The sequence below is a fragment of the Pagrus major genome, chromosome 14, assembly GCF_040436345.1.
Source record: "Pagrus major chromosome 14, Pma_NU_1.0".
Classification (NCBI taxonomy): Eukaryota; Metazoa; Chordata; class Actinopteri; order Spariformes; family Sparidae; genus Pagrus; species Pagrus major.
Window position 1 is genome coordinate 8158645 of NC_133228.1, and position 17289 is coordinate 8175933.

General features: G+C 38.1%; 1 protein-coding gene across 3 annotated transcripts; it reads left to right on the forward strand.

Moving 5' to 3' along the window:
* The first annotated feature begins 39 nt into the window (after positions 1-39).
* On the forward strand, positions 40-16625 carry il15ra (interleukin 15 receptor subunit alpha). Of its 3 annotated transcripts, none has more exons than XM_073480256.1 (8): positions 40-477; positions 1553-1753; positions 6292-6339; positions 6474-6530; positions 9165-9284; positions 13491-13595; positions 13675-13768; positions 14150-16625. In XM_073480256.1, exons 1-8 carry the CDS (start codon positions 399-401, stop codon positions 14295-14297), a joined length of 852 nt encoding a protein of 283 aa, XP_073336357.1. In that variant the 5' UTR covers positions 40-398; the 3' UTR covers positions 14298-16625. The 3 variants fall into 3 exon arrangements, with proteins under 3 accessions (XP_073336357.1, XP_073336356.1, XP_073336358.1); XM_073480255.1 differs by having other exon boundaries at positions 296-477; positions 9162-9284; XM_073480257.1 differs by lacking the exon at positions 9165-9284 and having other exon boundaries at positions 296-477; positions 14150-14374.
* Positions 16626-17289: the final 664 nt, after the last annotated feature.

Consider the following 17289-nt stretch of genomic DNA (forward strand, 5'->3'; position numbering starts at 1 on the left):
CGACAGTCAACGACATTCGGCTACATCTTCCGCTTCAGCGCCACCTAGCGGCTGGGCTGTCGTGTAGCTTCCGCTCTCCCTCCTGGCATAAACAGAGAGGAACGCACTTTAGCTTAAACACACTTCTCTTTAATGTAAATGTGCGTTCGACCGAAAGAAGAAAACACACGACATGTCGTCTAATTTGAGCCATTTTGTGGGCGTAGTTTTGCAGCGGAACTACTAAATGTGTCATCTACAGGCACCCGCCAGGACCCGCCTCTGATTGGCTAGTGTCAGCGAAAGTGAAAGCTTCAGTGACAAAACTGAAGCCGCAGCAGGACGTCGCGCACTGAGGATGGCCTTACCGATTGTGCTTAATTCGGCGAGCATGTTTTAATTCTCCACAGAGCTGTCAGATGGATCTGGGTTCCCTCTTATTCTCTGTCTGCTTGATGATGATCAGTGTGCCGGGAGATGTGCGCTGCTCCGCCGGCGGTAAGTGCAGGACAGACACACCCCACTTTACACACAGGGTTATGTTCAGAACTCCCTTTAAACAATCTATAATTTCGCTGTAGGTGTATAGTCCATAGCACTGCAAAATAATAATAACAAAAACTGAAAATTAAAAATACTCTTTTCTTCCTACTATATTATTATTACTTTAACTTTCACCTATAACTTTCACAGCCACTACCGCCTGAGTGGATTTGTGCAGTGTCTGCAATTTTGATTAAACAAAACACACGTAGGCTATCAAAACACATATTAAAGGTGCACTATGTCTTCAGTGACTAAACAACCTAAATAAACTAACTCACTCTGTTTTCATAACTGAATAAACAAACAGACCATAAAGGAAAACAAAGTTTCATGCTGTTTTTAGTTTGTTTATATGTGGCTGACCATGCCACCTTTCTAGCTCCAAACACTGTTCTGGGGACCTTATTTTCCCCTGAGAACAGCTTGTTTATTCACTTATGGAAAAATAAAAATTTGATTTTTTACCTCATTAATATTGTAAATATTAAAATTCTGAGTCTGAATGTCTTATCCAAAACTACATAGTGCCCCTTTAAAAACACATTTCAGTCAATATAAACTAATAAACAGTACAGATGACAGTGTAATAACAAAACAGACTGATGACACGTAAAGGAGTTATGACCAGTTCCTTGGGAGAACTTTTATCTACTGATGCGCATTGTAGCACTGAGAAACTGTTGGATCTCAGTGAGAGTGAGTTTGAAGTTAGAAATACTGTTCACTTGTGTTTTCATGTTACTGATTAGCACGTAGTATAAAACAAATTATGGATTTACAGATCAGTAAAGGGTTAAGAAGCCCATATTATGAGGGCTTACAGAAAGCATATGGAAATCAACCATGACTCAATAACAACAGAAACCTGTTGCTGAGGGACTTTTTCCTACCACTGCCCTCTAGTTTTTTCTTTTGCCATCTGAAACTAATTTATAAAAACCCCATCTAAGGTCAGCATGTTAACTTTCTCCTTTTCCATCTCTGCATTCATATTTTAATTTTGCCACATGATATTTTTTTCTTCCAGACGCAACCAATTGCACATGCCCGCCAATTCCTCCAAAGAGTCTAACGCAACCTCTACCAGAGACCTGCTTCCAAGTTAACAACAGTTTTCGCTACAGCTGTATAGGAGGTTACGTGAGGAAGGCGGGAACCTCAGCTCTCACCCGATGCAAGAACATTGATGGTGTTACAAAGTGGATGGATGTCACACTCCAGTGTATACGTAAGATTTCACTATTACTATTACCATATGTTTGGGGACTGGCTCATCGGGCTCAAGACTATTTCCCCACTCAGTAACAGATTCCTTAAAACATGAACCTGTTAAGACACACTGTGAAGGGACAGAGTAGTAGAAGATGAGAACACAGATATACACAAACATGTGGAATTGGTGTGCAGTCCAAGGAAAACATAAGTGTGCATACCTGTAGGGCTACAGTAGATGAAAAAAGCTTGGCCTTTGACAGCAGAAGTTATACATTGTCTGTCTTGAACCGGTATCCAGGTACAAATCAGGCTGTTGTATTCCAGCCCTCAGGCTCAATAATGTCATCCAAATTAAAGTCAGAAAGGAATGTCAGGAGAAATGATGGATCACTCACACCCTAGATAGCATCAGCAGGAAGGGAGTTATCCCTTCCAAGAGCCATTTCTCTCACCCTGATAGCCAGCTCCAAATACCTGGGTGGGGAAAGCTACTGTATGTTACACAAGGTCACCCTTCCTGAGTAAACACTCTTGTGGCAAAGGTTGTCATTTAGGGCTGCAAGTAACATTTTTTCATTTCATTTCATTTTCTTTCATGCCTGCAGATTATTTTCTATATTCTATAAAATGTCAAAAAATCACAACTTTCCAATCCAAAAGACTATTCATTTACTATCATAAATGTAAAAGAAAAGCAGCAAATCCTTACATTTAAAGGGGCACTATGTAGTTTTAGAGGAGAAAATCAAACTCAGAATTTTAACATTGACAATATTAATGAGGTAATAATACAAACTCAACATTTTTTTCCCATAAGTGAATAAACAAGCTGCTCTCAGAGGAAAATGAGGTCCCCAGAACACTGTTTGAAGCTAGAAAGGTGGCAGGGTCCGCCAAATATAAACAAAGTGAAACAGTATGAAATTGTGTTGTCCTTTAAGGTCAGTTTGTTTATTCACTTTATTCATTCGTGAAACCAAAGAGAGTTTGTTTATTTCATTTGTAATTCAGCCGCTGAAGATCTTTCTCGACTGATTAAAACACTCCACACTATCACTGCTTGAACTGGCACCTTCTCATCTACTGGGAGTCACCTTAAAACTTTAAATTCAGCCTGGGTTCTTTTTGCAAAAAAGCAAATAACCCAAATGAAAATGGCAGCTATGTCTGCCTGTGATAAAAAGCTGGAAAACAGTGAAGGGATGCGGGATGATAAGTAACCTAAAACATGCCTGAACTGTACTGTAAAGACCTTCGTCCAATCTTTACGCTACTTTTCCTCGTCTCCATTGTCTTCATACACCACTTTAGACAGCCGTCATACCAATCACAGCTATTCCTGCACCAACTTGTACTGCACAAAAGTACAGCCCCAGATTATTTCTAACTACTTCCAAAGAACATCTGTGATGCTCTGGGGAAAAAAAAAAAAAGGCTAGCCGTCAATGATGTAAAGCTAATTACACAGCATGTTTTCTACCAGAGAAAATACACGCTGTGGCCACGTTGTTGCTAAGGGTCATTACCTCACTGAATCTTTGTGACAGCTATATTGAAGTTAATAGGAAATGCATGAAGAAACACACTAAAACCAAACAATTGTGAGTCATATGACTTCTGATGAAGAAATAATTCTAAAGAACAAACTTCAGAGAATAGGTTAACCATGAGGTTTTGTCCCCCAAATGATTGACAGGGCTGATAATATTGGGATCAAACGGAGCCTTTCCTACACAAAGTCGACACCACAGTCTGGCCCTACGCAAGATTCAGTAACGTAATGACCCCTCCTTCTTTTTTTAGGTTCCATCAGTAGATAAAAGAGTAAAAATGGCTCGGTTGTCCTTGATCTCCTCGACCCCTCACCTGTCTCCCAAGGAACTGGTCATAACTCCTTTAAATGTCATCAGTCTGTTTAATTGTTAAACTGTCATCTTTACAATATTAATGAAGTAATAACAAAAACTCAGAAATATTTATTTTTTCCATAACTGAATAAACAAGCTGTTCTCTGGGGAAAAAGGTCCCAGAACACTGTTTGAAGCCAGAAAGGTGGCAGGGTCCGCCAAATATATACAAAGTAAAAACAGCGTGAAACTGTGTTGTCCTTTAAGGTCAGTTTGTTTATTCAGTCGTGAAAACAAAGAGAGTTAGTTTATTTAGTTTGATTAGGCATAAAAAACACATTCAATGAAGATCTTTATCTTCTTATAAAAATGTCTTTCCCAAAACTACGCAGTGCTCCTTAAAGAAGATGCAAATTTATGACATTGTTGCTTTAAAAAAGACTGAAACGATTTATTTATGATTATAAACATAGTTGGAAATTAATTTTCTCTTGATCGAGGAATTGGATAATCGCCAAGCATCTTTCACACACACACCCACACAAGTAAGTCTGCCATTGAGGAATTAAGATGATAAATTAAGGAAGGCACTCTGGTGTCTATATATACACTGCACAGCCACCCACTATGTGTTTGTCATTATACACGTCCCCTGACTCTAGTGGATTCATCATACAGAATCTTTAACTTGGCGGAAGCGAAGGAGTACATGCTGTATGAGTGACTGTATGAGTGAAATGAGTCATCGCTGTATTACAGCAGTTTCAAAATTACACACATTAGAGCGGATGGAGGTGCAACACCCTATATATTCCTTGTACATCACAATTTCTTGGGCACAACTGAACAGATTTAATTAAATGTAAGAGAGCAATTTTTTTTTTTGTTCAACTGCTATGCCGTTGGTAACATCGAGCGGATACAATCTTTGGTTTTGATTTATGTGGTGAGGAAAAGTCTCAGACAGCACTCATCCGGTTTAGTTGAAAGACGAGTAAGTGATGCATGCAGTACGCCCTCAAAACAAACATGATGAACACACACAAATTATGCTGCAGATGAATGCTCTTCCTTTGCTGAAGTCTGGTTTCAAAATAAATCAGAACTGTTAAAACTAAGTCAGAATAAATGAGAATAAATGAAAAAAAATCTTAGTCACATAATGATGGGTGTAGTTTGTTAACCCACAGATAACAAATGAGTGGTATCTTCAGTACACATTGTGTTTATAGGATTAAGAGGGGAAAATTGGCAGAAATGCAATATGCAGGGACATTTCTACATACATCTGTTGTTCATCTTTCAGTCATTAGTTATTGCGCTTTGAACTCAAATTCAGTGGAACAAACATAAACTTGCATGGCACTCAGTAGAGAGCATACCTCCCAGCTCCCAGTCTAAACCGCTAACCGCACTGCTGACTGAGTTAACTAACTAAAAGCTAAATTCCTGGATCCGCGGCAAAAGTTAATAGGGTCTATTCTTGGCCGAGATGTATTGATATAGGAATTTTCGTGAAAATCTGCTCAGTAGTTTTTGAGTAATACTAGTGACAAACCAACCAACCAACCAACCACCCAACAAATGGACATGGGTGAGCATATAACCTACTTGTTGGAGGTAAAGAGTGGACTGTTGTAATGAATATATAAGCAAAAACATAAATCATTGTAGAGCAAATGTATAAATGTGACAATTATTGAGTAGCGTCTCTGACATTTCCTCAGTAATACTTCATGTTTCATTGTGATAACACATCAAACTACAGACTACAGTAACAAGCTACATGTAAACACAGAGCTGCTATGTAAATATCACTTTGTGTTGCATCTGTATTGTTCATATCATGCAAACCATGTAGGAATATAATAGAATAATATCATAGAAGCAAACTTCCCCGCAGTCCCTTTGGAGGGCTTCTCTTGAAACTGCCGCTCTGCCTTCTTTCCCCCTCTCGTCTGGCCCTGACTGCTCCACCACCTCTACCCTCTCTCTCTAATCTCTGCAACACGACTGGGTGGTCCCTCCAGTCTTTGACTCTGCAGATGTGAAAGAAAAAAAAAAGTTTCCTGCTAACACTTTTCCTTTTTTTCATCAAGAGCCCTGCATTATTCCATGAGAAATCAAACACAAATCTTGAAAAACATCCTGTCTTGCAACACCAAAGAAAGTGAGAAAAAAAATCCTGGATCCATCCCTTTATTCGGATCCGCACCAACAGTTAGAGGGGTCTATTGTGGGCCAAGACCCACCCTTCATCCAAGTTTCATGGAAAAACAATTCAGTGGTTTTGTGTTATCCTGCTCACAAACCAACCAACCAACAAACAAACAGACACTGACAACCACCTGGGCGGAGATAATAACAAAATACAATTTCTAAATAGAGGCTACTCGATAAGGTCACAGAAAATTACATAATTTTAGCACCTGAATGCTACCATAGGTTCTCCTACATGCTTGGAAAGGGAGAGGTGAGAGGTATTCAGTTGGTTGCAATCTGCAACCTCACCTTAGATGCTCTAAATCCTACACACTGGTCCTTTAACAACACATATATTCATCCATCTATTATCTATAACCACTTATCCTTATAAAAATAAGATTTAGTCCCCAAACTTTATTATTTTTTGCATTAAGACAAAGTTTATGTGTAAAATATTCATAATTTAATTTTTTTTCTTTCTAACAATTTGTTGTTTCAGCTGACCCGAAGATAATCCCACCACCGCCACCACCGCCAACAGTAGAACGTAAGTCTTTCTTTATGCATGAATTAGGGGGGAAAGAGTGATAGCTGTGGGCCAGTAATGAGCCAAAGGGAAGAACCTTTTTCTTTTTTTTTTTTTTTTACACATTTATGACTAATTTTGGTCTGATTTTGCAGAGGTTCACACTGATATTCCCCTTGACTCCACCATTGCCACCATTGCCACCACAGTCAGTGAGTTCTATATCTGCAATACTAAACTACTAATAAAACAGTACTAATCATGAAAATGAAAAAAACAGACTAGTCTCTTTCTAGATCATTTTTGTTAGTATAGTTGTAGTAGCTAACATTATTATTATATATCGCAGTAGTGGCAGTAGCGGTTGTGTTAGTAGTATTAGTGGTTGTAGGAGTTAGAGGAGAAAAGAGTACCAAAACATTTTATTCAAGTAAAACTCTTAAGTCAGCAGTTTTGTGTGTCAAATTTACAAAAAAGTACAACATAGCCTGTTGCCCCCACAGGGGCCTATAGTGCACTACCCCACCTCCCCAAAAAACATTTTTCTAAAGGCCATAATGACTATAATGTTATATTAAAATGTTAATGTTGAAAAATTTGGGATACACTAGGCTACCTGTTTCAGCCTCATATATGCCCATTGAAAATGGATGCATTTTAGTACAATGCAAACACATTAAAGAACCATATATGTGTACTACTGAGCATTAACATCTGTGACATATTGCTCGAGTTCTCTTGAGTCTCTGCCACGGACATCTTCGTACTAGGCTACACACATAAAGTCTGCTATGTCCTTGCTGGAGTGTGACGTGATCTGTGTCATGTGCAGGGGCGATGGATCGCGTACAAGCAAATAGGGTGTCGGACAGGGTTGGAATTTTGTCATTTTAGGGGCAAGGCCATTTGTCCTTCACTTTTTTTTTTTTTTAGGGGCACCAAGGCTACATGACAGGGCACAAAGGCCATTGAGTAAAATTCGATGGTTTTACCTTTCAGATTGATACCATAACATCCTAATTTATAATAAGACATGGATTATGTATTAAAACATTTTTTAATACCAATATCAAGTAAATGTTACATTAGAAAACAGTTTTTTTTAAGTACATCCAAAAAAGAGTGTAAAAGAGTGTAATTCACACAGAAAGCCGGCGCCGCAGCTCCAAAAGAGGCGTGGCGGTACACATCATGATGATGACGTGTGTTTTTTTCAAAGTGTTTCCCCCGGTGTCCTCCTGTTAATCTAAACATGTACCTGCTGACTGTTTATAATCATATGGATGCTGTTATAATGTGTCGTGATTGGGATCCTGACCTACCAAACAGCCTGGAAATTGACAAAGTTACGTTTTTCTCTTAATTACATAATCACCATCAGTAAACGGGACACTGTCTGACTCTATCACTTGCGGGGAGGGAGGCTGTTTATGGGGGAAAGTTCACTGAAGTCTCGGTGGAGGGCTGACCATCGCGGTGATTCTTTTCACCGCGACAAACAGTTGGTGAGTTAAAGTTTTTTGCCGGGTACAGACGCTGTTTTTCGGGCAGAAATGTGACGAAGAGTCGGTCGGACAGACACTTCTCCACGAATAACTGCGGTATTTTTTTCCTCATATCAGTTGCCAAAGACACAACCAGTTACTACATTACTGTTGTATGGTCATGTAACGTTGCTTTGTGGGACATTTATCTATATTTTGTTGAGTGAAGGATCTGTAGCCTACAGTTATCAGACAGTGAACACCAGACCGATACGCCCCCACTCCGCGCTGCCGACTTATCCGTTCACACTGGTTCGGTTTGCCAATACAGAGTAGAAAGTAAAAAGTCGGCTGAAAAATAATTACACCAGTAAAGTATAGATACCCAAAATTTCTACTTAAGTAAGGTACTTGACACCTCTGGACATATCTCTGCTTTACGAACTACACGTCCTATTGATTCCGGTGCCAAACTCTTCAGTATGCGTCTATAATTATCTCAGTGCTTTTTCATCCGTAACTTGGTTAAAATACTTCACTTTTCACAATTCGCTTTGTTTAGTGTTCCATTTTTTTGTATATACTGTTTTTAGCATTTCTGATCATTGTATAATCATTTAGGTGTTTATAACTGGCGAGGTTAGCCTGCTAAAATGAACAAAGACCTTCGTAATTGAAGCCGGACACATAAAATTTGAATCCCTTATCCAGCAATGAGGTCGAGGCTTTACTGCTTACTTTCACCAGACAGGGTACATCAGTCACTTTCATTTTTGGCAGCTCTTCCAAGCACCGAGTGTAGAAAAGAGCCGCAGCTACCTAAAGTTAGCGTGTGGCTAGCTAACGTTGCAAACGGTTATCTACCTATCTATCTAAAGGATTGAAAATGTTTAAAACACAATACTAAATATATGGGTTAACTATAAACATTATATACAAAGCAAACTGTGAAAAGTGAATCATTTTAACTAAGTTACTGGTGGATCACATTACACTGTAAAATTGGAGAACAGCAATTGTAACAGTAGTAATAATACTTAACAAACTAACGCATAACCTTGCATGTTTTTTCATCTTATAACCATAACCAATGTGTGTAACACACTTGTGAAATAATCTCACACTCACTGTACTTCTATGCCACACAGTCAATTGTGAACTGTCCATGCGAACTTACACCTGGACTCTCCAGATCACAGTATGAGTTTGTTTTCTTTAATAGTAGTTTTACAAATAGCAGTGATAGTAGAAGCAGTAACAGAGGTAGTAAACAGTGTTGTAGCGTAGTAAAAGAAGTATTTGCAGTAGTAGATGCAGTCACCCTCTGAGCAGTAAGGAGTACATTTCTTTTCTTATCAGCAGCAGCCACGGCCAGCCTACAGACGACCCAGAGTATAAGCACCTCAGTTTCAGTGACTGCAGAAACAGACAGCACAGAGCCAACCTCACCTGGTCTGCAGGATCTGTCAGTTCACACACCGGGTAAATAACTTACAGTCACACATACTTCACTGATTTTCCCATTTAGCCCATGCAGTATTGTTGCTGCACTGCGGCCATGTTCCTCTGAAGTCACACTCAGGGTGGGAAGCTCAAATATTGTACTGCTTTCTTTGTTCCAGTTTGCAAGTCCAATGTAGGGAAAGTAGGGAATCTGACCTGATTGATCAGCAACCAAAATGACAATGGATAGTGAAAATGTGGAGGGATATCGGGACATAATCAAAGGCAAAACAACACATTTGATAACCCATTAGCTGATGTTAGCATTCAACCACCTCTAAGCTAACATTACTGTTCGATTGTGTTGCGCGATAGGAAAGGCATAAATACATTCTAAAATATAAACAAACATCTTGGACATGTTTATGGTTGAATACTAATGTTATCTAAGGGGTTGTCCAAAGGTTTGCCTTGAAATATGGCCTGACATACATCCAGATTTTCATTATCCATTGTCTGTTCAGTTCATCCTCAATCAGGAAGAGTTGAAATGATGTTTTGTCAGATTTCGTAAGTTTATAGCACTTCTAGCCTGGAACACAGCAATCCAGCATACAAGTTTCCCATCCTGAGCCCCACGTCAGAGGAAAATGGCTGCTATGTGAGTATAATCTATTGGCTGATCTTTCTCATATCAGATGATTTTATTGGTTAATTCCAACCAATCACACCTGAACCTATATTTATAAACCTTCTGTGAAATGGTCTTAAGATTCAAACCACGTTGTAAATTACCCATGGCATGGCTAATTTATTTATATTGAACCTTTCAACAACAAGGCAATGCAAAGTGCTTTACATACGCTATATATAAAGATATGAAGACATGATCTAAAAGAAATACATGGCAATATATAAATACATTATAGAGTGATTAAAACAAAGTTTAAGTTAAGATTTGAGAATAAGCTAATAAACTAAAATCAAATAATACAGATAAAACAGTAGAGTAAAAATTGCAGCCCAGCTACAGTGCCATTTAAGATATCAATAAATAGTCCCAAATTTAACTTATGAAAGGTGCAATAGAATTTTAGTTTAAAACATTCAAAAATGAACTACAATTAACAACAGAATTAACAGTTTTGACGCTGTGTCAAGGACATTTCTATACTGTGTTGCAGAAATATCGTCTAAAGTTAGCATACTAACTAGCTGCTCCGAGCTCCCAGTCCGGACAGACTAATAGGAGCGCTAGCTGCACAGCTAGAGTTAACTAGCTAACGGCAGCTACAGTTAGAAGCAGTTAGTTGTTGTGATATGCTGCCCCCCTATTGTCATACTGTTTGGCGTATGAATTGGACAGGTGGCCAATTCTTACATATTGCACCTTTAATAAAATGCAGTGGAAAACAGTGAACAAATCGTCAAATCGTCAAAGTGTCAAATCCTGGCTTAAAATAACAGAGTTGAGGCAGACTTCAGGTTTTCTGGTAGGTGCAGCTCTTTACAGTATAAACCAACAGTAGAATTTTATGATACACAGGAAGCCATTTTAAAGCATTTTGATGTGAGTCAATGACTACACCAAGACTTCAGACTAGTTTGTGTTCTTTACCGTTAGTGATTGTAGGTGGACAGTGACTTTTAAAGGCAATAATTTCAAGGTCATCTTTCTTTAAATTGATGAAATGTTGGTACACCCAATTACTGATTTTCATGATGCACTTACTCAGTGCATGGTATATTATATACTATTATATTATATATTATATATTATATATTACATATACTTATACATGATATTGTTAAATAAATCTTTGTAATGTTTATAGTTATGGTAAGATATGTTGTTGTTTTCCATAGTCTGCACTAGTGGGAGTGTGTAGATGTTGGACAAAAGAGGTCTGAGAATAGAACCTTTGGGAACTCCACATCGTTGGATGTTTAACTACCAATCTACAAAAAGTAGTCCCTGTCCTTCAAGTAAGATTCAAACCAGTTAATCAGTGTTACAGAAAATCCCACCCAGTTCTCCGGTCTATCTGGTAATATGATGTGGCTGACCGTGTCAAATGCAGCACTAAGATCTAATAATAACAAGTCTATGTCTATGGTTTTGGATATCATTCAAGAATTTAACAAAACAGCCTTGATGCTGTGGTGTGAGCTAAGTCCTAACTTGAAAACATAAAAACAATTGTGAAGGGCCAAGAGAGTGTCAATCAGCCCAACTTTACTTGGAAATGTGAGGATTGATAAGGGCCTGTTACCGTTCATTTCGTGAGGTGTCTTGATTGTTATTTTACGAGAGTAGTGTAATAACTACAGTCTTCAGGGCCTGGGGGAAGTGTTTAACAATAGCCAAAGGTCTGATGCATTTTGGAAAAAGCGGAATTATTAGTCACCACAAGCTTAGAAATGTCAAGACCCTTTCAGGTAATGAAGTCCAGAGTACACCCCTGATTGCTCTCTACAAACATCATTGGCCCCCATATAAAGAATATATTTAGGGCTGTTTCATTAGTTGAGTAACAGACCTGGGATGCAGTATGTCTTAAATGTACAAAGCTTATGTTGCTGCTTACGTGCAGCTTATATCTGACAGCATCGGTTTAACCGTCTCTTTGGATAGGGCGATTTTCCCATTTGCTCCACATTGGACTTTATCTATTCTCGTGTCTTTTCTTGTTCTAGTTCATCCCCTTTATATCAAATCACACTTTGTATCTTGTGTATACCCCTGCACCTTGTGTGAAGTCTGTTTGCTTCATTCCCACTGAATGTTGCATCATTCATTCCCCTTTTTTTTGCCCTGGGGACCAGGAGAAACACAATTGCATTCCTCTATTTATTGTACTGCACTGTGTACATATTTTCTCCCTTGTCTGATGTTAAAACTTACAGTATCAGCAAACATCTCTAGTTTCCATGAGTCTTGGGAAAGACCAGTTCTGTCTGTAGTCCACTGAGTTACTGTTTAGGTCGGATTAACATTGTGTTAGCCGAAGACAGTTCAAAGTAGATGATCGCAACTGATCTGAACTGATGAGTCGCCATGCATTATCCTCCCAATGATTTAGCTGGTATAGGAAACCTCCGTTAAGGTTTTGTAGTTTGACACAAGCAGGAAAAAGTAGCAAAAATAGCAATAGCTAAGCAGAGAGCAAATCAGAAGAAGGTTGGTGCTGGTGCAAAGGAAGCAGCCATCTGTCATTGTATCCGACATTATGCTTTAAAGGTGCAATATGTAAGAACTGTCCACCTGTCAAATTCATACTCCAACCAAGAGGGCGCAGTATTTTACCAGAATAATAGTGTAATAGTTTTTGCCGGTAGCTCAGTTAGCCGTGCAGCTAGCGGTACAGACTGGGAGCTCGGGGACCAGGGGATTGTTGCTGTTCACACTGCTAGCACAGAAGCTTTGGATTGGGACCGGCCTGGTTAGCATGCTTACTTCAGTAGCTATCTCTGCAACACAGTACCTTGATATCATGCATATTTGAATGTTTATGTTTATGTTCATAATTGAAATTCTTACTTATAACAAGTAAGTAACCCTTTAATTTATACCTGTATGCTATTTTAGATAACCTTATCTTACCTAACCAATTTTAAGTGATAATTTTATAATTTAAGTGTTTGTATTTTAATTAATCCAATTGCACGTGGTTCATAACTATAAAGGTAGAGGTCGACCTAAAAATGAGACATTACATAAAAACAAAATAAAAATTCAAATTTTTTGTTATTCATTGTCTTTCAAATTCACCAGAATTTGTTTGTTTCACTGCAGCTGATACAATTTTTGCACTATTATAATCGATAAACATGTGGTTTATATTACGTACATGATATTATACTTTATGTGGACTTGTGGAGTTGTCTTAAATTCTTTTTTGCCCTAACTAAACGTCTTATTATTGAATCTGAGTGCAAAACAAGTGTACGTCATTTTAAGAATGTTAGGTACAAAATTTGAGCAGCTTAAACAAATTGGCCCTGGTCTCACCTGATCAGAGCTCCTCGTTATTGTGCTTGTTCCACTATCGGTCTCCTCAGCAGTTTTGAGCACGGTGGTAAGGCTGTGGAGTGTTGAAAAAATGTTAATCTAATCAGCCTGATCCACCATTTTATTTCTTTTTCATGCATACAGACATCTTTAATGTAATTGATCTTACATACGTCTGTACTGGCTGTGTTTTCTTGCCACCCTACCAAATAATATTCAACCTTTCTTCCCAGCTTCAACAGTAGATGTGACAGATACCCAATCAACGGCCAGGACGACACCAGTCTCAACCACCGCTGTGCCCTCAGAGAATAGTACAGTTGGATCTCACGCGTTAGGTGAGCTTCTGCGCTGTGTCCAATTGTACTTGAAAAGTATTGGGAGCATACATTTGTTAAATATTTCTCTCTTGTTTAGCTGAACAAACCAGTACAACAATAGCGAAGATTGCCATTGTTTCACTGGTGACCATCTGTGCTGTTGCTGGAATCAGCTTCTATTTTTATAAAAGGTAAGCTTAAATAAAGCATGTTAACATAACAAGATTCAAAGATGTAATATGTAACATTCTCTGTTGAGTACTTTCCAAAATGTTTCCAATAATGTTCAAACCCAGAGTAATCCATTTTACAAGGTAGCGGTGCGTTTTATTGGGTCGCCCGTCGCTATGATTTTCATTGTCATAAAATAGATATTGTGGGATTGAATTTTGAATTTTTTCTTTTTTTTTGTATCTGTAATTATGTCACACCAAACTCTCTTTTACTTGCTGAAATAAATTTTGGTGAAACAGTGTTTTGCAGTGTATTGAAAACGATCAAGGTAAAATTTCCGTATGCTCACATACAATTCTACTGCTTAGAGTCTCATCACTGTTTCCTTTATACCTTAGGAGGACAAAATACAACATCCCAGTTCGCACAACAGAAGACGATATGGACATGGATGACATTCAGTCTTCACGTAGAGTTTGTTCCCAACAACCTGATGCTGCAGCGGAGGGCAGCAGGCTCAATGGAGATCAGGATTGGAAAGTGTGATCGCATCCGTCCAATGACCCATTTGGTGTGAGCATCATCAGAAAACATAATGGCTGGCATGATGTGACGTTTGTTATTGGCACATTTCCAAGAATTTGAACTTTGGACCTTTTTCTGAGCAGATCTAAAGAAACTTGTGATCAAATATTTGAATAACACATATTTTAAATAACCTGCAACTGTTAACCGGGTGCTACAACAATTGGTGCTATTTTCTGAATACTTTTCCATCCTACAAGTATTGCTTGGTTAGCCAAAGACCGATATACAGTAGGTCACTTGTGTCAATGAAGGTTATTGTCAAAAATCAATACTTTCATTTAAATCGATGAAATCTGCATCTGAAAATAGTCCCCATCTAAAATACAATTGACTCCTTTTTGAGTGCAGAGCAGCACTCAAAACTACAGCGCCCAGCTGTTTAAGTAAATCAGAAATCATTATTGTCACATTTTTTTTACAAATGAGTTTGGTGCCGAGTGCCACAGACAGGAAGTGGATGTTGGAAAGCATTGACAGACATAGGAATTGTTGGTTTTGCTCTTTTCATAGGAATGGTTGACAAAAAGGAAAATATATCGCCAGCCTGATTCTTTAACCGTACAGTGTTGATTGTTCAAATAACCTCAAACTGGGCATTATAGGCCCTGGTGATACTCTTGGTAAAAATCAATCGATAGGGATGAGGATCTCTTCAACTGACTAATTTATCTGTATTTGTACCCAGAATGGGCAGTGCTTAATCAGGAACTGGGTGGTGCTTAAACCAAAAGTAGGTGGAGCTACATAGAAGTTGTTAATTTCAGCCTGGAATGAATATGGGTTGATCTGAAGTTGCTTTATTTATTATTTATTAGAAAACTATCACAGAACAGCCTCAGAATCAAGCTTCAGATCAATGTTTTTGACCACAAGAGTTTGAGAATTATGTACAGAAACAGGTTTTTTATAAACTTGAATGAACAAACTTCAGTCAGCTGACCAATGAGAATTTAGAAAGCTAGACAAATTAGAAAGCATTACTGTGGCTAGTATGAATTTCTTCAGTTAGTAGCAGGGTGCCAGACACTCGTACTCGCTCAACCCTGGTAATAAACTGGATTATAGGGTTTTGCCATGAGACATAGGAAATTATAGATTACATTTTTTTTGTTTGCACCATTTACATAGCAAAGAACAAACTTGCATCTAAATATGAGCTTAACATGAGCAAATGCTAATAAACAGATGCTAATGCTTACCTAAAGGCCAGTATAATTTATTCAGTTAGTAGCAGCTAAATGTTGGCTAAAACGACAATCTGTAAGCAGTGAACAGTGAACCAGTGACCAATGTGTTTTTTAGTGTTTAGTTTTCCAGCATCATCTTTTAGAAAAGCTCAGTTCAATTACAAAAACATATCTTGTCACTTATTAATTGGGTCTGCACCATTCTGGGGCTAATTCTGTCATTGAAGTTACACAATTCAGCATGTTAGCACATTAACTGTGATGTGGTTTAATAGCCAATGGTGTGTTTGTAGCTTAGCTTAGTGGTTAGCATGGCCGTAGGCAGAACTAACCATCCAGGTGTAAAATACTGAGCCTTAAAATACTGGAGTATGGATAGAAAATGTTCTTAAACATAGAATATAAAATGTCCTGAAGTGCCATGGTTACTGAGTGTGTACAGTGCTGCAAGCGTCACCTGTTTCCTTTCCAGGCAGCCATCTTTGTTGAATGTCACGCACGCCTCCTCTGAAACTAAAATTCTTACGTATTGCACCTATTTAAAAAAACAATATTAACTGGCCTTTTTTGTAAAAACCCCCAAATTAAAAGGTATTTATAGGAAATGACCTCAGTTAATTTCCAGACCACTGCTTGTGGTTAGTCACTTTGTTTTGCATACTGTCTCATACTGCTTCCTCTTAATGAATGTGTTGTTGTGTGTGTACCCTGGTAATTCCATCATTGTGTGACATGTTTCAGAAGAATCTATTACATAATGACTATATGACTTTGTCATTGAAATATGTATCTTATCCTGAGACACCTGATATTTATGGACAACTGAATATTTAATTGTAAATCGATTTTCTTTTTTTAATCAACTATATGTATTTTTTTTTATCAGTTGTTTTGTGTGCCTGCTTAGGAACTTTACTGTCCATGTTCATAGTTTTATAGGGATCAGTTTAAAATAAGCCTCTTCAAAGACCACGATGAATGACTTTTTTGCTGAAACCTCTCATGAAATGTCAGCAGCTATGGAAGGCAGGATTTCTTGTTGCTCTACGCTGTCAATTTGTCATTTGTATGATAATTAAAAACATTCTTTCAAAAATCAGTTGTGTTGCAAATGACAGACTTACAATCTGTGATCTCTATGGCTGCTGATAATAGAACAAGCTTTCAAGTCAAAACTATGTCGGCATGTTATACAAGAGTGACATCATTTTGTATCCAGATCTTAGTTATCTCCCCTGGAAAGAAGTTCTTTGACTTCTCCAAAGTAAACTTGATAAAGAAAATCAACTTTCCTAGCAGCATGTCCAGACAACAGAGTTCATTGTAATGTTCTCCTGTCACTCTTCTGCAGACTGGCACTCACAGCTGCTCATGTACTTCACGTAGACAAATCCCACTGATGCTGAATCACTAATAATAGAGAATTTCAGATGTAAAAAAGGTTGTCAGCGTTAAACAAACATTACTTAGTATTTTAATACTCAATGTTTTCATGACTCATTTCTGTCTAATGTGCTGAAAAGCATCTGTGGTTTGTTGCCGTTACTGGGAAACCTGTTTGACAGTGCTCCCGAGAGGCTGAGGTTGATGGATAGCAGCTGTTTGATGGGAATAACTCGATAAATCCCAGTGCAGTCGTCTGTGATTTGACTTACACACAATATCAAGTATTGTTCATGCCACAAGTTTTGTAACAAGTTGTTAAGCTTCATCATATTAGCTTGCTAAGGTCATAATACACATTAACATGAATGTTTTACCAT

Excerpts from the sequence above, each read along its gene's own strand:
- il15ra (XM_073480255.1), top strand. The coding sequence starts at position 399 with ATGGATCTGGGTTCCCTCTTATTCTCTGTCTGCTTGATGATGATCAGT. Across the intron at positions 478-1,552 it reads TGTGCGCTGCTCCGCCGGCG|ACGCAACCAATTGCACATGC; the intron begins GTAAGTGCAGGA and ends TTTTTCTTCCAG. Across the intron at positions 6,340-6,473 it reads ACCACCGCCAACAGTAGAAC|AGGTTCACACTGATATTCCC; the intron begins GTAAGTCTTTCT and ends CTGATTTTGCAG.